This window comes from Callithrix jacchus, chromosome 15 (assembly GCF_049354715.1).
Source record: "Callithrix jacchus isolate 240 chromosome 15, calJac240_pri, whole genome shotgun sequence".
Classification (NCBI taxonomy): Eukaryota; Metazoa; Chordata; class Mammalia; order Primates; family Cebidae; genus Callithrix; species Callithrix jacchus.
In genome coordinates, this window is record NC_133516.1 from 70,153,780 (window position 1) to 70,178,117 (window position 24,338).

The following is a 24,338-nucleotide window of genomic DNA, read 5'->3' on the forward strand; positions in this document are numbered from 1 at the left end:
CCACCCTGTCACTCTCAGCTCAAGGCCACCGCCTCATATGGTCCTTTCTTTTCTTTTCAAACAGTCTTACTAACACATAATTCACACAGCATACAACTTGCCCATTTAAAATGTATAGTTCAATGATTTTTAATAACGGTATATTCCCACAGGGGTGTAACTGTCACCACTATCTATGTTTAGAACATTTTCATCACTCAAAAAGAACCCCTCCCCATCACCACAAACTTGCTTCCTGTCTCTATAAATTTGCCTGTTCTGGACGTTTCCTAGAAATGGGATCCTATGTTCTGTGGTCTTTTTTGCCTGGCTTCTTTCACTTAGCATGATGTCCTCAAGGTTCACTCGTGCTGCAATACGTGTCAGAACTTCATTCCTTTTTTATGGCTGAATAATATTCCGCACTATGGACAGACCACATCATGTTTATCCATTGTCCATGGATGGCCATTGGGAGAGGCCTCTCTTGACCTCCTCAGGCCATGTGGCTTCCTCTAGTCTGATCACTCCATCCTCCCTCCCAGTTTTATCTTCTTGGCACTGATCCTTGTCTGAAGGCGTCTTTACTTGTTTATTTTCTGTTTATCATTTCTCTCCCCCCTGAACATCTATCCACTCCAGGAGGCCTGGGTGTCCACCTCACTTACTGCTATATCCCCAGGGTCCAGCCCGGGCCAGCACCCAATAGGTGCTCAGCAAACTGCTTGGTGACCAACGGAAGAAAGCCTCTTCCCATGTGCCAGGGTGGCTGTTGCCCATGCCGCCTGGCTGCTGGGCTCTGAGCTCTCGACCACAAGCGCCGCCCTGTGGTGTAATAAGAGCCTCACCCACAACTCCAGTGAGGAAACCAGTAAGGCAAAGCCTCGGACTCAGGTCCTCCTCTGTGCTGTGGGACAGTGCCCCACATAGGGTGGACATTAGCTGGCTGGATGTGGGAACGGATTGTTAGTGCCTGGCACAGTGCCAGGCACAGAGTAGGTCTTCACCCCCTGCACAAAGACTTGATACAGGGAGAGGGCAAGGCAGTCACCAGCACAGATGCAAACTGAGGAGAGGGAGGCCAGGCTGGCAGGGCTGAGGCAGTGGTGAGGCCCACGGGTGAAGGGGGAAAGCAGCCATGAGGGAATTTATGCCCAGAGAAGTGGCAGCTCTGCTCTGCTCTGCCCAGGACCTCCTGCCCATCCGGAACTCAGTTCTGGGCTCTTCCCGGAGATGGACAGCACAGGCTACGGTGTGTCTAGGAGGTGTGGGTGGGGAGGAGGCTGGTGGCCCCTTCCTCAGCCTCAGAGAGTCCTGGTCTCTGTGGGCTTTCCCAGAGCTGGGAAGCAGATGGGTTGTGAGGCTCAGAGTGCAGGGCCAGGCCACTTCAGTGTGTGGGTAGGTGGCAGCAGGCATTGCAGGAAAGAAGGTGCCAGTTCCAAGTGGGAACAAATGTCCCCGCATCAGAGCTGCCTAGGCATGGCTCAGGCTGGGAGGTGGTAAGCACTCTGTCCCAAGAGGAATGCCCACTGACCCTCCTGCAGAGGAGCATCAGATGGCTAATTGTCCAGGAAGCTCCCTGGAAGCTCTCACAGACTGGCTGCCAGCTGAGCTGCCCACAGCCCTCCTGCCCAGACTCAGCCATGGTGGAAAGGCAGAAGGGGGCAGGGCCAGGGCAGCCAAGGCCACCCCACTCCTCACCAACCGGCACCCTGGGCCCCATGTGTTCCAAGTGGGCTGCCCCAGCCCATCAAGCCACTCAAATGCCCTATTAGCTCTCAAGGCACAAAACAATCTTTCTTTTCCAAAATAATGCCAGATGCAAAAGTGATCTTCCTTCCTGACCTGAGAGAGGCTGTGGATTTATCAGGGCACTGCCCTGTACCCAGCGCAAGGCCTTTGTCTGCCAGGGGCCCAGAGGTGAGTGCCCAGAGAAAGGCCAGCCAGGGTAGAGGCAGGGAGGGGAGGAGCAGGGAGCTGGCTGAAGGGTCTCATCCACCCTCCAGAACTACTGTGTCCCCACACGAATCTCACAGGCAGGGAAACAGAGGCTCAGGAAGGCTGCCTGTTATACAAACAACCAACGCCTCAGCGGCACCTACTGCTTCCAGGCATTGCCTCGTGGAAGCTTTAGAACATCTCTAAAAGTCACTTCCAAGGTAGGAAGGGGCTGAGCCCAGGTTTGAACTCAGGTTGGCCTGACTTCTGAGCCCGTGCACTTCCTACTTCATCACAGGGCACCCCCAACCCCCATTCGGAGACTCAGAGGACAAGGAGGGGGTGCCACAACCATGCATTCTGCTGGATGCCAAGCCAACAGAACCCAGTGACGGCCTTGCCAAGAAACCCGCCCAGCTGGCACGGCTCCCCCAACTCTACAGGCAAGGAAACTAGCCCAGAGAGGTTTAGTAACTTGCCCGAGGGCCGTACATCTCACAACCTACCGCTGTGGGCCCTACACCCTGGGGTGCCCAGCTCCCAAGCTGTTCTGTCCAGGAGATGGCCTGCAGCCAGAATGGTCGCTATCAGAGTCCTGGAGCCAAAGTTCCAGAGACCCTTTTCCCAGCTCCTTGACTGTGGCTGCCAAAGCCCTGAGCAGAGAGCCAGGGCTGGCAGGCCCATAGCTGTTCCATACACACCTCTTGCTTTTCCAGATGTGAGCGGGTCCCTGCCAGGGGCGACAGGCTCATTCGGAGGGGAATCTGAAGACGCAAGTGGAAAACTATGTGCTGTCCGATCGCAACCCTCCAATTTGTCCCTGTGGCCGCCGCCAGCCCCGCCTTGGGCTGCAGACCTGCTGACTCAGGGCTACCCTGGCAGCCGAGGGGGCTGGGATCCGCAGAGGGCCTGCTTTGGCCGGCTGGCGAGTTGGGGTGTGGCCTTAGTCCTTTGGGGGGCTCTCAACAGAAGGGGGTAGGGGCCCAGGGGGCAGAGTGCTTCTCCTGGAGCCTAAGGCCCATCCTCCCCAGCTAACCACAGAGGCACCTGGTACTTATGGGTGCTAAGAGTGGGTTTGGGGCAAACCCAATGCCAATTATGGTGCCCACACCCACCCCTGCCACTCTCCTCTCATTGGTGGTGAGGAGGCCACCTGCCAGTGCTCGTGACACCCCTGTGAAGCCACCTGCCCATCACCACTTGACAACTACCAGTGACCACAAACCCTCCCATAAGGCCCCACTCCACAACCCTGTCAGGTGACCGTGTCATTATCCCCACTTCGTGGATGAGGAGACTGAGGCACAGAGAGGCCAGTCTGCCAGGCTCTGTGAGGCAGTGCTGCTTCTCCTACAGACCATCCAGGCCAATGGCAGCCAAGAGGGAGAGAGCGGCTTACGCTTGGGCAGGGCATGGCAGGCCTCCCAGCGCTGGGCCCTTTGCAGCCTGTCAACAAGCCCTGAGGTTTCCAAAGCGCCAATCCCTGGAAACCCTGGGACTGAATGAGACTCAGGAAAATCCAGCTGTGGTCACAAGGAAAAGCACATGGGGCGCTCACCCCCCTGCCTGGCCCAGCTTCCCAGTCACCCACCCAGGAGATCTATCCCAGGGTCTGGGGCAGGGGCAGGCAGCCACTGACTCACTCCAGGGCTGAGCTCTGCCTCTCTCCTTTCCCACAGCCAGACAGCATCCTTGTCCCAAGAGAACACTTCAGCCCTCACTGTCTGCCCAGCTCCCTCAAACCTTCCCAGGCCCAAGGTCCACCACTGAGGCTGAGGCCCCGGCCCCCAGACACTCTCACCTAGCAGCAGAGACAACTATGGCCACTGTGATTATGGTTTCTTATTACAGTGAGAGTGAACTGCGTGGCTGGGTTTCCCCTTTCCTTTTGGCTGCCAGGAAAGTTGGCAATTTTTACCCCAACAGAAGAACCTCCGGGCCCTGTGTATCTCTGTTTTGTTCTATTTTTCTACCCTAGCTCGTGGCATCCTATCCTAAATTGTGCTTTCTCTACTCCTGATTTTTTTTTTTTAGAGATGGGGTCTTACTGTGTTGCTCAGGCTGGAGGGCAGCGGCTACTCACAGGCATGATCATCGTATACCACCCTTAAACTGGACCCCAGCAATCCTCCTGCCTCAGCCCCCCAAGTAGCTGGGACTAGAGACACATGCCACCATGCCTGGCTTCTGATTTTTTTAATTAATTGTTTTATTGTAGGTATTTTCTGTAAGCTGTCACAACTATTTTAGGAAGGAAGGACGGAAAGTTTATATACGAGGTAGTGAGGGTAGAAAGAGAACAATCTTTCAATCCCTTACCTGTTGCAAATCCATCCGTTTCAATAAAAAAATACGCCCTTAAGTGGTATCCAAGCACAAACACATCTTCCAAATAGGTGGCTGCCTCTGAGCCCTCCAACAAACAAATTCTGGCCCCATGCAGTTCCCCTTACAGATGGGAAGACTCCAGGCTTGCCTGAGATCACACAGGACCTGGCTTCCTGCTTCCTAGTCTCCCTCCTTCTGGTGGCTACAGAGGCTGTGGCAACACGGGTGGTGTCCCCTCCCCAGGGGGCTAAGGAGCTCTGCTCCACCCTTCCATTCCCGATGCACTACCACCATTCCAGATACCAGCACTGCCCCCACAGCTGTCCAGCTGGAGAGAAGGCTCAACAGCAAGGATCATCGTATCTGACACTGACTGAACTCTGGCGCTGTGCCGGGCCCAGATCTTAGCGTGCATTACCTCACTAAATCCTCACAACAATCCTAAAAGGATGTGCAGATGGGAAACTTTGGCTAGAGAGGTGAAGCCACTTCACACCACTAATAACGCCAAAGCCAGCATTAAACCTGGGCAGGCTGGTGCCTGAGTCCTGCCTGGCTGAGCCCTCAGCCACTCAGTGACTGATATTTACAGACACACGAAGGAATCACTACACCAAGTGCTTAAGGGATGAGTGTGAGCCTCATTTCGCTGGTGGGTAACAGGCTCAGAGAGGCTGTGGGGCAGGGCCAGGGTCACACAGCAGTGCCCCGTGCCAGCATGTTATGTAACGCATGCTGTACCTGCCCTTGGTGTTTCTTCCCTGAAGGGGTGCTCTGGGTCCCAGCCAAATGCTGCACAGCCCTTGGCCACTGTTCCACTGTCCTCCTCCTGCTCCACCAGAGTCTGAAAGTTGCTTTGGCTCCCTCCATCCCAGCTCCTTCCTGGACCTTGTACCGCCATGCAGACCATCCAGCCCACCAGTCGACTGCCAGGCAGAGCAGCCACGCACGCGTCCCAATACCTGAGTGTCCTCACAGAGATGCAGTACTTCCACATGAGGCTCCACACGGCACTGCCATCCCCCTTCATGCCTGGCTCAGTGGAGGAGTGAGTGGCCGAGGGGCCTGCCACCACTGCCCCACTACTTAGCGTCTCCTCCTGGCCAGGGACCAGCTCTCTTCACGGATTCTCAGGTCCCTTCCTTTTTCATGGTGGGAAGAAGGATGAAAAGCCCCCAAAGCCAGGGGAAAGAGGAGGCACCGGCTGCCACAGTCCACTGAAGGGCTGAGCCACAGCCCCACTGTCCACTGGCCAGCCTCTGTGCCCTGGTCCCGTCCAGCTGCTCCAGACCCTCCTGGCCAAGCAGCCCTCACACACTAGACCCTGTGGCTTCTACACAACCTTGAGCCTGCCTCCTGCCAGGAGACAGCAGTGGCTGCGGGCCAGGGGAGCAGTGAGTCACTCAGGGCGGGACGGGTGAGGGGCGTCCACCGGTGAGGAAAAGCTCATCTGTGGAGCTAAGGAGCTGGCCCTGCGTCTAGAGGCTGGCCTGGGATGGGCGAGGCGAGCTCAGCTCACAGACAGGGAGGTGGGCGGGGAGGCGAGGGCGGGCCCACATCCTCCCCATCTCCCCAGAGGCCTAAACCCAACTCCCGCCCGCCCTGAGGCCCAAAGCCTGCAGCCCAGCCCACCAACCAGCTGGCCAAGACCAGGGTGGAGGAAGGGGCTGCTCTGCCACCTCACTCCCAGAGAAAGCCTTTGCTAAGTTGATAATAAAGCAAAATAAAGACAAAATCAGGGCTGCTCCTCTGGACAGTGGCTGACCCGGAGGATCTCCAGCTGGTGGGTGAGATGGCTTCTAGCTGGTGAGTAAGATGGTTTCCAGCCCCAGCTGGGCCACTTCTGTGCTGTTTGAGGCTGAGTGTGGTAGGCCCCCTCTGGCCTTAGTTTCACCTCAGGCCACTGTGGTCTCGTAGAGTCCTGGCAACTGGCCTAAGCCCTCCTCAGGCCCAGAACTAACTCATCCAGTTCTCCCAATGCCCTTACAAAGTGGATTTTATGATTAGTGCTGGTTTACATGTGAGGAAACTGAGGCACAGACAGGGGAAGTCACTTACCCCAGGTCACAGACCCAGGAAGTAGCGGAAGTGGGATCTGAATCTTGGCAGTCTGGCTCTAAGAGCCCATGCTGGAGTCAGGGTATGAGCTGGCTCCTCTCTGTAGGGATGGGGTAGGGTGGGATGAAGGGCTGGAGTCTCTCTGAGCAGCTGAGGGGCTTGGGGTCTGGGTCCAGGCTGAGTCTGGGGCATTTCCAGACTGAGGCCCCAGCTTGAGCCCCCACCCTGGACCCCACCAGCTGCTCCTAGGCCCACCCAGGCCAGGCAGCTGGGGCTTTCCAGGCAGGGCCCCCAGGGATAATGACTCACAGATCAAGGTCAACACTCACAGATCTACTTCTCCCCACCTACAGCCCCCAGGAGGTCTCCCAGAAGGGCAGGTGCATCCAGCACCTGGCACCCTGCAGGGCCCATCATGTATAGTGGGCAGCAGGGCCTCTATTTTAGGGGGGAACTGAGGTTCAGAGAGGGCCATCACCTATCTGCAGAAACAGGGAGGGTGGGGCCAGGCCTCCAAAGCCTTGCTCTGTCCCCAGGTCCCCTGCCCTGCAGAATGGGAAATCTGTCTTGGATTCCAGCCTGATTCCCACACCAAAGATTAGCAGCTGCATGCTTCTCCGTCCCCCAAGCCAGGAAAAATCTTTTAATCCAAAAGCAAGATGGGTTTCTACAAAGGCTGTGGCCTCCCTTTGGGGGGACTTGAGAACCCAAATTCTTCTCCCTCCATGTCATCAAAAGAGTCTTCACAAGCCACCACAGCAGACCTCCACCTGCCACAGGGGCTCCTCCACAGCATGCAGCGGGAGTGGCTACCCAGCCTCTGCTTGAACACCCTCAGTGATGTGAAGCTCACTACCTTTCAAGGCTCCCTATTCCTTGTTTTTTCTTTAAGGCTCCCCATTCCATCATAGAACCCCACTGACATAAGGAATCTCTCCCTTGGACATTGCTTCCCTGTCACTTTTCATACAGGCCTCACTTCCTTGTGCCACACAGACCAAGGCCTCCATTCAAATGTTTATCTGGCCTGTCCTCCTAGTAGGGGAAGTTTTCTCAATGTCTGTTGTGGGTGGAAGCAGCCTCTGCTTACCCACTTTATCTCTACCCACTCATTCATATATTCACACATCCATATACCTTCCTCTCCAATGAATCATCCATGGATTCATTAATCTATTCACATATCCATCCATCATCTTCCTATCATCCATTGATTTATCCACTCGTCCACCCATCCATCCATCAGTTCTCTCATCTGAACATCCACCCATCCATCACTCCATTCGTCCATCCATCCATTCACTCAACCACTCACCCACCCATCTGTCCATCTATCCATCCACCCACCCACCCATCTGTCCATCCATTCACCCATCCACATATCATATATTGCCTACATAACGTTGTAAATTTGAATTTATTGCAAATGAGCCTTAATTCATCCATCCATCCATCCACCCATCCACCCACCCGTCCATCCATCCACCCATCCATTCGGCATCCATCCACTCATCCATCCATTCATCCACCCACCCATCCATCCATCCACCCATCCATTCGGCATCCATCCACTCATCCATCCATTCATCCACCCACCCATCCATCCATCCATCCATCCAGTCCATTCATCCACCCATCCATCCATCCACCATCCAGTCCATCCATCCGCCCATCCATCTATCCATCTACCCATCTATCCATCCATTTACCCCATCTGTCCATCCATCCACCTATCCACTCATCTGTCCATCCATTCACCCATCCACCCATCCATCCACTCATTGGGGACATGTCACATTCTATCTGTCTTTGCCATCCTCAGGGGGCTCATCCTTGAGAACATGGCACTCCTTACTCATCTTTGACTCCTTTGTCCCTACACAAGCTACTTCCTCTTGCAGAGACTCAGTTTGTCCCTTTGCAGAATAGGAATAAAAATCTCTGCCCTCTTGGCTGTGATGAGGAATAAGTGATACCACAGAACTGTGTCACCCTGGCTATACGACTTCACCTCTCAACATCACTGCATGCATGACAGCATGGGCAGTTCATAATGGTTTCGAAAACAGAGAGTGCACTCAGTATATACCAGATGTCACCTAAAAAGCCCCTGGCACTGCCAGGCATGTGCTAGGTAATCTGGGCCAATTGCCCTGTAGGGCACAGGGAGCCCTAGCAAGAGCGGGGGAAGTGAGGACAGGTCTGCATGGAGCCTTCACCCCCTCAGCCATTCCATCTCCCCAGCCACAGGGCCAAAGCTGGGCTCTGCAGAGAACTGGCTGACCCTCCACCCTGTCTAGTGACTCACACAGCCTGTTGGGGATGAAGTCACTGCCACACAGGCAAAGGAAAGGAGACATTTGTTCCCTGGGAGATGCTGAAGCCATTGTGAACTTGGCCTTTGAGGGCAGGACACAGCTGAGGGGCTGTGTGCACTTGAGGAAGGCAGCTGGCACAGCGGGAGGGCAGTGTCAAAGGGAACCCAGCTTGGGGGATGAGGATTGGAGGAGGTGCTCCCTACTCTGGAAGCTAAGTGAGGGTGGATGAGTCTCTGTCGGGCCTCCAGGCCTCGCTGGATGTGTGCCCTGTCCTCACTTGTTGAGATGTGTCTGTCTGTGGTCTTAGGGCCTTGAGCCTTCTGCCTCTGGCTTAAGAGGCAAGCCACTGTTACATATCTGTCTCACCCACAAAATGGGTACCCTATACCTAACTTAGGCTGGAGAACTACAGGTGATAGTATGAGGTCCCTCACTGCCCACTAGGGGTCCGTGCAGCCTCTCCTGTTCTACCCATTCTCCCACACTGACCGTCACCCACAGGAGACCAGGGTGAAGTGGGCAAGGCCCTTTGCCATCTTCCCTCTGCACTGAACCTCCTGACACCCCGAAGTGGCCCCCACTCCATCACAACACACCTGAGCCCTCCCAGATCTCCAGGCCTGTCCACCCTGGGCCAGGAATTCTACACACATTGGCCAGTTATTCTCCACATGCCCCAGTCTGCTCTGGGCCCAGGACCACAGCTCCCAGGCTTTCACTGCCTCCTGTCCTGATGGGGTGGCCAGCAGAGGCCCTGGCAGGAGATCAGGGGGTGGGGAGAGAACAGTAGGTCAGGGTACTCATTGCTTCACCTCTCTCCTCGATTCCTGTGTCCCTTGGCAGCCACGGTCCTGATGGGCGGCCATTTGTACCCAGGTCTCTCTCTTTCTGGTTCATAAAACTGTTCTCTCCCACAACCCTCTGGCCCAGGGCTGGTTAGGGCTCCCCCCTGCTGCCAGCCCAGGTGCCCAGCTCCCTCTATGCCATCCCACCCTGCACACAGACCCATCACATGCCACACTGCAAGGGAGCTTGTGTAGTGACCCATGTTTCCTGCCAGGACCCAATGCTCAAGTCTCAACTCAAAGGACACATCCTCTAGGAAGCCAGTTTTCCATTGGCTTGTTCCTTCATTCAGTCAACATTCATTGATTGCCTTGCTCTGTGCCAGATATCAATTGAGAACTTGATGAACAAAACTGTGGAGCCTGGTGGGGCTGGCCTTCCTTCCATACCAAGGGAACAAATGAAAACAATTTCCCACAGTGGGCTGTGCCATGAAAGAAGGCATATAAACTAGATCACTACTCTGGGCAATACGCTTCCCCTGGCCAGGAGTCCATCATTTTCTGTCCCGCATCCTTTCCAGTCCCAGAGCCTGGCTGCAGCCATTGCTTCCCTTTACTTGGATGACCTGTCTCTGCATCCCTCCGTCACTGCTCTGAGAGTTCACATGAGCAGGGGAGGGGGAAGAGATCTATGCTGCTTAGATCTTTGCACAATCACCCTATGAAGTAGCAGTTATTATCTTCCCCACCTTTTTATTTTAATAAATTAATAAACTGAGGTTCAGATGCTGAGGTTAGATACTTAGGATGATAATATATAAACCCAACTCTGCCTATCTGACTCCAAAGCTGAAGCTCTGGAGGCTGCAAACAAAATAAATCACTTGTCATCTATATCTGCAGTCTTCCAATGGTGCCCAGAGCCAGGCAAGGCACAGGAGGGCACACACACTGACTTGGCTGAACTTCAAAACCCTGAATCCCCCTTCTCAAGAAGCACTGGCCTTTTGAGGATGGGGTTCCGGGGTGGCCCTATTTCCAAATGGAAAAATGCAAGTCCAGGGTGCTAAGAGTGTTGGGTCTTGGAGGACAGTGGTGGGCTCCCAGCCTCCCGGGGAGCTGGCATCCTGAGTTCCACCATCTTGTCTCGGGCCTGGGATGGCCACTAATGTCCCAGTGCACAGGCAGGGGCTGGGAAAGAAGGCAGAGAAGAGCTTCCCCACGTCCACCTTAGGGAACACAAAGGGTTCCCTAAGCTGCCAGACTTGGCCAGCAGGGCCTCACTTTACCTGCTGTGCAGAGAAGAGAGCATAAGGGGGCGATCGCCCAGGTGGGCGCCAGGGAGGAACTGTTGCTTGGACTGGGGTGGTGGATGGGAAGGTAGGGACAAGATGGATTCTAGAGACATTCTCAAAGTAGAACCAGGAGAAATGTCTGATCAATAAGAGGAGGGGGTGAGAGAGAAAAGAGGAGCAGAAGATGATGCCTGGGTTTCTGGCATGAGCACTAGAAAAATGGAGGTTCCCTCCACGGTGACGGGGACCCAGGGATGGCGAGTGGGAGCAGGTTCGAAGGGATGATGAGGCAGGGTAGAATGCAGGGACTCTGAATGGTCAAACAGAACAACTGCAGCTCGGCTCTGGCTGATGGCTGCTCTGCAGGAATAAGGGCTCTGATTTTTCAGATGTCAGAAATCCAAGTTCTTACATAAAAGCTCTTGATTTTTATATGTTTGCAGTAAATTCAAATTTACAATGATATATAGGCGAATCCTATGCAAGCCAAATAAAATACATCTGTGAGTGTCTGGCCAACAGGTCACCTCTTGTATCCTCTGCTTCTTCCCCCCTTCAAGGTCCACTTAGCTGCCTCCTCCCCCAGGAAACCGCCCATGATTGCTTCAGCTCCAGAGATGCTTGTGGCCCCTCACAGGCCCACAGGGCTGAAAATGACAGACTGGAAGTGACAGGAGGGCAGATAAGGGGTTTGCTTATCCATTTCTCATGCCTCAAGCATAGGGTTTGGCCCGGGGGTGGGGGGGAGTTAATGAATGAATACCTGCTGAATGAATGAATGAACAACTAGCTCACTTGACCCCTCTGCCCTCATTTTCCAAATAAAACTGAGTCCCAGATAAGGGACATGACTTGCCAGGATGGGATCTGGGGCCAGGGCCTGTTCACCGTCTGGCCTCTGTTTGTCAGCTGTCCCCTGAGGCTGGGCCAGGCTGGGCCAGCAGGAAGTATAAAGACAATTACACAATCTTATCAAGTTATGCCATGGGAGGGTAGAAACAGGATCTTGAGCATCTGGGTGGAGGCTGTTTGGGGGATGTCTTTCCAAGACCTTGCTAAGGTGACCCCCAACTGGGGTCACGGCAGAGCCAGACCCTAAAACTGGGTACCTCTGCGGGTGGCATGGTCATGGGACAGATGGCACTCCAGACGGCAGGACTGACATTAGCAATCGATCAAAGTGACAGCCAGTCCCTATGGGTTGTCCCTTCTGAGGGTTCTGACAGGTTTCCTTTCAGCCATGGGGAAGGCAGACGGTACTGGGTTTGACCAGCAGGGTTTGTGCTCAGATCTTCCATGCGGGAAATCAGACAACATAGGCACCAGAGGCTCCAGCCTCATTCCTCAGTGTTGGAGATGAAGAATGGAGTCTCAGAGGTGGGAGGTGATTTGCCGTGAGGTCACACAGCATGGAAGCCACAGATCTGGGACTCCGGATCAGGAGTCCTGACTCTGAGACCTCAACTGGTCAAGGGGTCCTCACAAGCCATTCCTCCCACCTTCTGGCCTCCCTCAGGGCCTTCATCCACATCATAGGGAGGAAGATAGATCTATCTCCAGGGGTTGTGAAGATGAAACAAATGGAAGGAGCCAGTGCTGTGTGACTGCACTGTGTAAAGCTACACAGAAGATCACAAGTATAAAGCAACTGCCCGTCTTGGCCTCTAGTCTCGAAAGTTTCTGGCTGTGGCCATCTTTAAAACTCCCAGGGTGACACAGTTAGCTCCCCATCAACACAAGAATGGTAATACCTAAGGGCTACTGAATGGTTCTTGTAGCCACTGCTCTATGTGTGACTAATTCATTTAATGCTTAGGTCCGTCCCATGAGGTAGGCGCTGTTACTATCTCATCTATAGGATAAAGAAAGGAAGGCAGAGAGAGGTCCAGACATGCCCAGGGCTATATACATAGAACATGACAGGGCTGGGAATTAACTGAAGCAGCTTTGCTCTGAGACACACTTCATAACCACAATGTAACACAGCTCTCCTTGGCTGGCTTGGAAGTCCTTCTCAATGTTTAACCTAAATCCCTTTTGTTGCAGGCTGTGCCTATTCATTAGCCCCTTCCTTAGACAAAGAAGAAAAGCTGCTCCCTTCAATCCCCACTCTGTGGTGCTGAGAGGCCTCAATTCTTTTTTTTTTTTTTTTTTTTTTTTTAGATGGAGTCTTGCTCTTTTGCCTAGATTGAAGTGTGGTGGTGCGATCTCGGCTCACTGCAACCTCTGCTTCCCGGGTTCAAGCAATTCTCTTGCCTCAGCCTCCTGAGTAGCTGGGACTACAGGCGCATGCTACCATACCTGGCTAATTTTTTGTATTTTAGTAGAGACGGGGTTTCACCATGTTGCCCAGGCTGGTTTAGAACTTCTGAGCTCAGGTAATCCTCCCACCTTGGCCTCCCAAAGTGCTGGGATTACAGGTGTGAGCCACCTCACCTGGGAGAAGCCTCAATTCTTTGGCCCGGAATCTCGACTCCCTGGGTCTTGCCATGCAGGTCAAGGGCGGCCAAATGGGAACCCTCCCCCTTGTGCATGAGCATGTGTATGTTTGTGTGTGCATATGTGGTGTGTGAGATGTGTGTGCCTGTGCATGTGTGCCCATGTCCACACAAACCCCCAAGAAGAGGACTGGTAAGGACTGCAGCACCCTGGTAAGGCTGGGGCCACATCTTCTCACTGGCCTCCCTGCCTCTTTTCTTTGCCATCTGCTGCCTCTGGGCTGTTTCCCAATACCCGGACGTGTAGCGGTAAGTCCGTTGCCTGAACCTTCTCCATTTCTTTCCTCTGTTCCCAGTCCATTCCCAACCCCCACCCTCATCCCACCTGCCTTCCCTCCTTCCTTCTTTCCTTCCTTCCTCCCTCCCTTCCTCCCTCCCTCTCTCTCCTTCTTTCTTTAGACCATTCTCAACTCCACCCTTGCCTACCTTTCCTTTTTTTCTCTCTCTTTCTTTCTTTTGAGATGGAGTCTCGCTATGTTAACCAGACTGGTCTTAAACTCTTGGCCTCATGCAATCTTCCCTTCTCAGCCTCCCAAAGTGTTAGGATTACAGGCATGAGCCACCATGCCCTGTCTAAAATCTTTTTTTTTTTTTTTTTTTAAAGTCTCACTCTGTCACCCAAGTTGGAGTGCAGTGGTGCAATCTCTGCTCACTGCAACCTTCTCCTGTCAGGTTCAAGTGTCCGTGCCTCAGCCTCCTGAGTTGCTGGGATTATGGGCATGCACCACCACACACAGCTATTTTTGTATTTTTAATAGAGATGGAGTTTCGCCATGTTGGGCAGGCTGGTCTTGAACTCCTCCTGGTCTCAAGTGATCCATTTCCCTTGGTCTCCCAAAGTGCTCGGATTATAGGCGTGAGCCACCATACCCAGCCTTGCCCTACCTTTATGCTGCACTCTCTTTATGGACCATTCTAGTATTTATTAAATATTTTTCTTTTAAAATCAACTGGCTTAAAAAATTGGACCTGAGTCTAATCAAGCTTCCTAATCTAACTCCCAGTTAACAGGAACTACAGGTGATAGAGGAACGCCTTAAATGACACCATGAGGGAGGCAATCAGCCTAATCCTGAATGTGGGACATGCCTTTAACAAATACTAGAAGGATGGAAAAGGAAGGGGAGCCTCTAGGTAAAAGGATACTTACAAGACACGTGCATTGTGTGGGTCTTGTTAGGGCCCCGATTTGAACAAACCAGCTGTAAAAAGACATTTTTGGAGACTTTGGGAGAACTGAACATGAAAAACAGCATGGAGTGGGCGAAAGGAACTCAAGCATGAGGCACAAAGCTGTGCCATGCAGGCGTGGGATTCGCCTTCCAACTCCGAGGTTCACCTTCACCAAGCAGCTATCTCCACTTTCAAGCATGTTTCACACTTTCAACAATAAAAAGCTAAAAGCCACGCACAAAATAATACATTGGTTGGATTTCATCCCGAATACATTTATTTCAAAAGGAAACCTTATATCACTCCTTTAAATGGAAAACTAGGATCATCTGCTGTAAGTGGAAGGTTACCATGAAAACAAGACAATGTTATTGAGTTTCACACAGATACTGTTTCCTGCCAAAGATGCTGGGCTTAAAACCTGCCCCGTTTTTGTTACAAAGAAGCCCAGGGAGAGAAGTGAACTCACTTTTACCTGGGCCCATCTTTTTGGGAGCACTGGCCTACAGGTAAGAGCCACGAAGCACATTGTCTCTGTCACTTGCTTCTCCTCTATCAGGGAGTGGTGGTGACATACCTGGAGGTGAGGACAGATCTACCCCCAGCTGGTCAACGAGGGTCCCTGCCTGCTCCCACCTGCAGCAGGGAGGGACCAGTTGGGGAACTCAGCCTCTGCAGAACCTTGGGCTTTCTTTCTGCTACATGCAATCCAAAAGCTATAGGGCTGGGTACAGATGAGGAAACTGAGGCCCGCAGGGGGCGGGACACTGCCCCAGGTCGCCCAGCAAGTCCATGGGGGATAACCAGAAAGGACAAGACTCCAGGTTTTCTGACCTTTAGAACTGTTATCATCTAACCTTTCCCTGGCTCACAGATATTGCTTGAGAACCCAGTGTGCCAGGCACGGGGGCAGAGGGGCAGGAGTGACCAAGACAGACAGTCTTATGGAGCCGGCATTTGCAAACACTGAGCAAATGAATGAGATAATTTTCCTGGATGGTGAAGGTAACAAAGAAACGAAAACAGAGTGATGCAAAAGGAGAGGGGAGGGTGGTGCTACCCTAGACAAGGTGACGGGGAGGGCCTCTATGAGGAGGAGATGCTGGGGCTGACACCTGAAGGACTAAGAAGGCGGTGGAGGAGGTCTGGGGTAGAACTTCATGAGCACCTGCAGCCAGCCCTCAGCAACCTCTAGCTCTGTTTTTAAACCTCAGAAACTGAGTTAATTGCAGACTTACAGAAAAGTTGCAGGAAGAGTACAACAAACTCCTGTATGGCCATCACCCAGACGCCCCACTCGGTAACACCATATCCCATTTACTTTCTTATATTGTCCTCTCTCTCTACACACACACACACACACACACACACACACACACACACACACACACACCTGTGCATATATGTACATTTTTCCTGAGAGCAAGGTGCCCACCTCAAGCCCTCTACTCCTTCAAAGTGTCTTTCCTAAAGACAAGGACATCTCTGGCATAATCACGGTTCGGTTTTCAAAATGAGAGCATTGACATTGACTTGGTACTACTCTCCAATCCTCGAAGCTCATGCAGAGTTGCCAACTGACCTCATGCTGCCCTCTATGGAGAAATGACCCCTGATTCGTAAGCCTCTCACACACACATTCGGGGGGAATGTATCCAGGAAGGCCTTCCAAGGAGAACACCCCGGCTGGCCCTTTGAAAGTGGACCTCGTAGGGCGGCATGGGGGAGGCTGCGCCGCCGTGACTTCTGTAGGCTGAGCCTGCGGGACGTGGATGGGTCAGCCCGGGGCCAGCCACTGTACCTCATGGAGTCAGGTTAGAACCTAAGACAGAAGGACAAATGTGCACCCCCAAAACACCTAAGTAGCCCCCCCATATTTTGAACCAAGTAGAAAAAACTGATAAAGCTTTAAAAATATGTTATAGGCCGTGCGCTGTGGCTGAAGCCTGTAATCCCAGCACTTTAGGAGGCCAAGGCGGGTGGATCACGAGGTCAAGAGACCAAGACCGTCCTGGTCAACATGGTGAAACCCTGTCTCTATTAAAAATACAAAAAATTAGCTGGGCATGGTGGCACGTGCCTGTAATCCCAGCTACTCAGGAGGCTGAGGCAGGAGAATTGCCTGAACCCAGGAGGCGGAGGTTGCGGTGAGCCGAGATCGCGCCATTGCACTCCAGCCTGGGTAACAAGAGCGAAACTCCGTCTCAAAAAAAATTTTGTAAAACATATATAAAACCCACATTGCTCGATCTGTTCACACGTCCTTGTCAGCCCTCATAAACCAGCTCTGCAAGGCGCACGAAGGCCTCAGGGCCTGGAAACTTCAGTGCCTTTGGAAATGACCTCTTTTGCTTTGCAATACCAATGGTGTTACAAGACAAACAACAGCCTGCCTTTCTTTTAAAATTCAATATTTTGTTTACTTGATTACTGAGTTTTTTGGCACTCCTCGAATTCCGTGCCTGAGGTGAACACCTCACTGTCTCACCCTAATCCCAGCCCTGACCACCAAACACCAGACACACGAGCTCTGCTGAGGGCACAGAACATGCGCCCACATGGCATCTCCTGATGAGCCCAAGGACAGGCCCTCGTGCCCACTTCACAAATGAAGACAGAGAGGCCCTGTCATGATCCCCGGGGGGCTTCCAGAACAAAGCACCACAGACCATGGGGCTTAAACAACAGAAATGAATTTCCTGTCAGTGCTGGAGGCTGGAGGTCAGGCAAGTTTGTTTCTCCTGCGGACTCTCTCCTTGGCTTGCATGTGACAGTGTTCTCCCTGTGTCTCCTCACGGCATATTAGTCAGGGGTCTCCAGAGAAACAGAGCCAATAGGAGATACACACATATGTATATGTATGCATATATATAATTTTTTTTTGAGATGGAGTCTCATGCTATTGCCCAGGCTGGAGTGCAATGGCGCAATCTCGGCTCACCACAGCCTCCACCTCCCAGGTTCCAGTGATTCTCCCGCCTTGGCCTCCTGAGTAGCTGGGATTACAGGCGACCGCCACCATGCCCGGCTAATTTTTATATTTTTAATACAGACAGGGTTTCACCATGTTGTCCAGGATGGTCTCGATCTCTTGACCTTGTGATCCACCCACCTCGGCCTCCCAAAGTGTTGGGATTACAGGTGTGAGCCACGGTGCCTGGCCATTTTTTTTTTAAATAAGGAATTGGATTATATGATTACAAAGACTGACAAGTCTCAAGATCTATAGTCAGCAAGAGACCCAGGAGAGCCAATAACTTAGTTTCAGTCTAAATGCCAGCAGGCTTGAGACCCAAGAAGAGTTCATGTTTCAGTTTGAGTCTGAGGGCAGGAAAATACTGACGTCCCAGCCTGTGGGCACCAGGCAGGAGTCCCTCTTCCTCAGCCTTCTGTTCAATGCAGGCCTTTAACTGGAAGAGGTCCATCCAGGCTGGGGTGGGCAGTCAGCTTCACTCAGCCCAATTCAAATGTTCATTTCATCCAGAAACACCCCACAGACACACCCATAGTAATATGTGACCAGACATCCAGTCACCTTATGGCCTAGGCAATGGACACATGAGATTAACATGGTGTTCCCTCCGTAGGTGGCCCAATTTCCTTTTCCTGTAAGGGTGCCAGTCAGATTGCATTGGGGTCCATCCTAATGCCCACATTTCATCTTCATTCCTCTCTAAAGACCTTATTTCCAAATAAGGTCCCATTCGGAGGTACTGGGGTTACAACAACAGCGGATTAATTCAGGGAGACAATTTTCAGTCCGTGACAGGCCCTACCAGGCAAAGGGCTCAGCTTACAACACCCGGGCCCAGATGCCCCCACCAGAGTTGATGGGCATGTGGAGCTCCTCAGGTTGGCATGACACGCCCCCAGGCAGGATGGCCTGTCTAACCAGGTGGCTGCCAAGAAACCGCTAAGGCGCAAACAGTCACTCGGATGGACTCATCTCACGTGCTAAATCCAGCAGTTAACCATGAGCAAGAAGTGTTTGTCGGTGAGAAGCTAGTAAGGTTTTGACCCAGCAAGAACGTTTCCCCGAATCAAATCTCCATGAACTTAAGACCCGTTTCCTGCCTCTTGCCACCAGTGGGATCTTGCTAACATGGAAGGCAGCCAGGGAGGAGGAAAGGGCATAGTGAAAGATAGCCAGTGTAGAACCTGCTGGCACCTGCAATGCTGGCTTTAAATGCCCTCTGGATGGGCCCAGTGAGGACCTGCTGACTGAGGCCAGGCAGCCTGTGACCTGCACTAGGAGATCAGCTGTTCTTTCTAAACCAGTCAGGTTCGGCTCTGGATGCTTGATTCTCATTCCTTCACTGTACCTATTCTGCTGAGGACAAGTTTCTCAAACGCCTGCCAGTCTGGTCAACCTGACCTTCTTGGGTATTTCTCGCCTACACTGCTCCTGAGTCTTACCACTCTGGTGGAAGTGCCTGAGCTAATGCTCACAGTTGCAGGGAATCCAGGCCCACGTGCAGGTTCTGCCCAGCACACAGGCTCCCCTGACAGCATTCCCACACCCCCAGGGACTGGCCTCTCCCTGACAGGACACAGTGCTGGTGGGGTGGGAATTCAGAAGCCTGTGCGCTATGGAAGTCCAAGGGTCCCTGGAGGCTCCATTCTACTTTCTCCTCCTCCACAGATGTCCCAGCACTGCCAGGGGACAGGACAGGGCCTGAGCTCGGCCAATGAAACTCTCCTGAGACTTGACAGCTTGAGTGGCAGCACAGGGCTGTGGGCTCCTGGACAGCCTTGTGTACAGTTGTGAGCCTGCCCCTGGGGGTACAGAGTAGGCACCCCAGCTGTTCTGGCTCCTAATCCACTTCTCCAGCTTCCTGCTGGTCCCCTGAACTCCCAAGAGTGGCTCAGTAAACTCTCCTTTCGCTGTAGTTGGCCTGGGCGATTTCTGTTGCCCTCCACCAAAGGCTCCAACAGACACGAGGCACCATCTGCACATCCTTCCCAGGACTCTTCTGCTGAGGACATTGTCTTCCCTCCATGGACCTGCAAACGCCTCCTCATCCCTCAAGACCCGTCTCAGCCCTACAACTCTAAGAATCCTCTCCTGCTCCCCCAGCTGAAATGACTGCCCCCTTTCTTGAATAATCACCACACTTTATTTCAACTTACTCCATTAAGAAAAAGAAAACCCACCATCGATTAAATGCCACTGGGTCTGAAGGGCCCCCACACCTGTTAGGTTCTCTTCCCAACCCCAGGATGCTAAGGGTCAGAGTGGAGAAGTGATTTGCTATTGCAGCAGTCTACTTCCAAACATGGCCACAACCTCATCTCCTGTGCCACCCATGATCGGGGGTAGAATTTAAGTCCCCACCATGGGCCTGGGCAGCACTTTTTTTACTGCCCTGGTGAAGATAATGCCACAGAAATGATGCTGTGTGTCTTCTGAGGCCTGATCATAAATACTGACCATTTCAACTTGGCTCTCTTTCCCTTGGATTGCTTGCCCTTGGACCCAGCCACCATGTTGTGAGGAAGCCCAGGCCACATGGGGAGTCCCCTGCAGGTGTTTTGCCTGCCAGCCCTGGTAAGGTCTCAGCTGTCAGCCAGTAGCATCTGTAAGGTAAGGAAGGGATTGAGTGGGTGGGTAGGTAGGTGGGCAGGTGAGGCTCCCTAGGAATCCAGCCCCAAGTCTTCAAACCCCATCTGACATTGAGTACAGCAGGATCTTCCCAAATTGAAGTTCTATGAGATTTTAAAGCACTAAATTTTGGGGTGATGTGTTACACTGTTGTAACAACTGTGACAGTCACATGCAGCCAGAAAGTATTCATTAGTGTGGAGAAGACACGAGATAGTGTACCTCAGTGGAACTGATCACTTGGGTTGATAAACTACACTCCATTTCTGTGACCTTAGGCTGCTCATTTAACCTCTCTGCCTTCAGTTTTTCCTTGTCTGAAATATGGAAAAAATAAGAGTATCCATTTCACAAGGCTGTAGTGAGGATTAACAGAGATACCATGTGTAAAGCTATGTAGCACATATAAACACTCAAAGAAAGCGAGTAATAATAATAAATAATTAAAAATAATTTTTTAAAAAAAGCAAATTATAAAAGAAGCCAGCCAGATTGGATTCCCACTTCACCTGACTTCAGAACCTGCACTGTCCCCTCAAGCCACAAAGCCACCCAGGGTGTGCCCTACAGAGCTACTCCTCCCTGGACTGAACTTCCCCGGCCAACAGATGAGGCCTGGGGCATCGGCTGTGTGGGAGGTGCTCTGCAGCCTTGGAAGAGCCCAGGAAGTTCGGCAGCTTCCCAGGCTGTGTGCCTGGAATCCCGTCCTCTGAGCTCCCTTACTGAGCCAGCAGTTTGGGGAGCTCGTCCCGAAGTGAGTTTCTTGATGCTGTGCTTTAGAGATCCCCAGCCTCTGTTCTTTCTAATAGAAGCAGTCTGTGAAACCTGCACATTGGGAGATCGGTTAGCACCTTGTGTGATCAGAACTAGTCCCACATCCCAAACCAGACAATGGCATCCACAGCATGCTGAAGGTGAGGTTGCAAAGTCAGCGTGTGGGCAGAGTTCCTACCACCCTTGGAAGCCTCTTACTATGGAGGGCCTGGAACTACACAGACCAGGGGAACAGCACATGTGGGTCTCACCCTTCATTGTAGGATGCCTGGGGCTATGTCAGGCTATGGGTATGCCCCCACTCTCCTCTCTTCATCTCTCTTTCTCTCCCCTTTACATTAAAAAACCATCTGGCTTTAAATATGGAGTGTAGAAAGAATGTGGAGACATGGGACTCTCACTTATGCTTGTAAGGCCACACACTGCCAGGGTTACTTTGGAAAGCAGTCTCACGAAGCCGAGCAAAGTTGAAGATACTTATTTGCCGTCCTGGTACAAACCCTCCATAAATGCCTGCAGCCAAGCAAAAGGAGGCAGGGTGCTCACTGCATTCCTGTCTGTAATGTTGAAAAATGGGACATCACCAAAATACACAAGAACAGAACAGATACTTACATCAGAGCATGGTTGTACCGTGGAATACTATACACCAGTGAAAATGAATCAATGAGATCTATACATTGCACCATGAATAAATGTTACCAGTAAAAAATGCTGACTGAAAAAACAAGGTACACCTTGAAGAGATATCTGCACATCCATGTTCACAGCAGCACCACACACAACAGCAAACAGGTGGGAACAATACAAGTGTCCATTCATGGATGAATGGTTAAGCAAAACTTGTCCATACTTACAGTGGAATATGATTCAGCCTTAAAAGGGAGGGCATTCTGACCCATGTTACAGCATGGATGAACCTTGAGGCCACTCTGCCAATTGAAATAATCCAGTCATGACAAAACAATTGCTATACTGATTTCATTCATGAGGTCCCCAGAGCAGTGAAATTCATGGAGAAAGAAAGCAGAATGGTACCTGCCCCGGTGAGGGGAGGGAGGAGTTAGTGTTTAATGGGTACGGAGTTTAAGAGGATAAAAACGTTCTGGAGATGGATGGTGAGAATGATTGTACAGTAACATGAATGTACTTAATGCCACTGAATCAGACAGTGGTTAAGATGGTGGATTTTAATTCTCTGTGTATTTTTAAATGATTAAAACTTTTAAAAAAGCAACTTTCAGTTTATGATACTATGATCTTAAGTTTAAAAACAGGTAAACAATCTTTTGTGTTAGCAACGTTGAAAAAAATGTGGATGGATAAAGAAACCTTGGTGTATATACATATGTAGAAGTACTATTCAGCCGTAAGAAATGAGATTCAGTCATTTGCAACAACATGGATGGAACTGGAGGTCATTAAGTGGAATAAGCAAGGCACAGATAAACAAACATCACATGTTCTGACTTATTTGTGGGATCTAAAAGCAAAACAATTGAACTTATGGACAAAGAGAATAGAACAGTTATCAGAGGCTGGCAAGGGTAGTGGGGAGATAGAGGGGGAGGTGGGGATGGTTAATGAGTACAAAAATAGAAGGAAAGAGTAAGTGAGTAAGACCTACTATTTGATAGCACAGTAAGGTAACTATAGGCAATAACTGAATTGTACATTTTTTAAATAATTGAAAGAGTAGAATTGGATTATTTGTAACTTGAAGGATAAATGCTTGAGGGGATAGATACCCCATGCTTCATGATGTGTATATTTCACATTGTGTGCCTGTATCAAAACATCTCATGTACCTTATAAATATATACACTTACTATGTACCTATAACAATTAAAAATTTTGCGTGGGAAATTTACACACCAAACCAGAGGGACTGTTTAGGCTGAGCTCTGGGGAGGCAGGGGGGGATCAGATTTGTGCAGTGGTCCACAGGGGCAGTGGACCACAACACTAACAGCTTATTTCCGAGGCTGGGCGATGGGTTTACTATTCTCCACATTTCCTTCCCACCTGAACTATTTCACTAACCAAAGTACCTTGAGGTCTACTGAGCTCTGGGAACCCGGGAGAGGGCTCGCCGCCTCCCACAATAGCCTTGGGGCCAGAGCTAAAGAGTCTACAGAGGCACCTCCCCCAAACCAAGGCAGAAAGCAGAGGCGCCCAGTGAAGATTTCTTTCCGTTTACTAGTTGAAATAAGCCGCTCTGCTCCTCCTCCTGCCCCAGCCTCTGGCAGAGCTCCAGGATTATTTTACATTAATTTAAGATCACTAATGAAGAATAATTAACAGCTTTGAGGGAGCCTGGCACACCCTGTGTTTAGAAGTGGTTAATTATGCATTGTCTGCAAAACACCCCTTTCATACCCTTAAGTTTGGGATCGCTGTTTTAAAAGGATCGCTGTTTTAAACAACAGAATATGGTATCAGGCAAAAAGTCAAGTGGCTCCATTTGCAGAGCCTTCCTGGAGAAGGATCCGTTTGGGTGAGGACAGCCACTTGCAAAGCCCCTATTAGGTGCCGTGTATTCAGTGCTTTCCCAGCATTTATCCTACAAATCCCCACACAAGGGCCACGAGAGGTGAGCTGAACGTCCCCCATCCCCCATGTTACACAGGTGTGGAGGAAAAGTGACTTTTCTAAGCTCCCTGCCACAGTGAGGTCTGACCACAAAGTCTGAGCTCTTGCCCACCGGCTGATGCATCATTATTTATGGTCGACAACTGCTGGAAAGTAACTGCCCCCAGCTCTCAGCATGTCATTTGCCAGGGTGGACAGTCCAAGCTGCTCAGCTGGCAGCATGCAGCCTCCACAGCTGGACCCCCTAGTTAAATCCCAGAGGCACCACGGACCGGATATGAGCCGTTGGACAAGTTACTTCTTATGCCTTGGTTTCTTCACCTGGAAAATGGAAGAATCATGACTGCACTGCATGTGGTTAGCACGCAGAGTTGGTGCTTAGAATGAAGCCACATGTGTAGCAGACACTGAGCTTCACTGCCCCACCTTCCTTTCTAGCTCTTCCCCTGATACATACCTAGGCTTCAGCCTCACCTCTGACCATTTATGCACCATGCCAGGCTTGGTCCCACCCCCATACATTTTTTCATGCTTTGTTTTCCACCCACAGTACCCTTCCCTGTCTGGAAAATTCCAGCTCCCATATCTAAGCCCAGATCACATGCCACCTCCTGCAGGAAGCCTTCCTTGATTTCTCCAATAAGACCTCCCTCAGGCTGCTGGTTATCCCTCTGTTTATTCCCCATTCTTAACACTCATATGTTGTTAATAGGTCTTTTCTCTTTGTAGGTTGGGAGCTCCTCAAGGACTAGTCTCATTTGTCTTTGGGGCACAGTCAGAGGTTGAGAACAAGAGCACAGGCTCTGAGTAAGAACCTCCACAGGTCAGGGGAGGGGTTCCTCCTGGAGCCTGAGCCCGGACTCTCACACTTGGACCACGTGGCCCCCAGAGTGTGACTCTTAGCTTGCCACTCACTCACTAAGATCTTTCATGGGCTCCCCACCGAATGCAGGACAAAGCCCAGGCCCTGGTCCTGAGCTCCAGCCCCTGGTGCC

The 24,338-nt window shown here is 51.5% G+C and overlaps 1 protein-coding gene across 17 annotated transcripts in view; it reads right to left on the reverse strand.

Moving 5' to 3' along the window:
* The window catches only part of IQSEC1 (IQ motif and Sec7 domain ArfGEF 1), a 374,166-nt gene that overhangs the window by 121,668 nt on the left and 228,160 nt on the right, over positions 1 to 24,338 (reverse strand). For 2 of the 17 annotated variants that reach the window (XM_078351690.1, XM_035273707.3), the window contains exon 1: positions 5,208 to 5,725. The exons of the other annotated variants lie outside the window; for them this stretch is intronic. In XM_078351690.1, coding sequence (XP_078207816.1) covers positions 5,208 to 5,275 — 68 coding nt within the window. In that variant the 5' untranslated portion in view covers positions 5,276 to 5,725. Of the gene's footprint in view, positions 1 to 5,207; positions 5,726 to 24,338 lie in introns of those variants that run through there. 17 annotated transcript variants of the gene reach the window in all.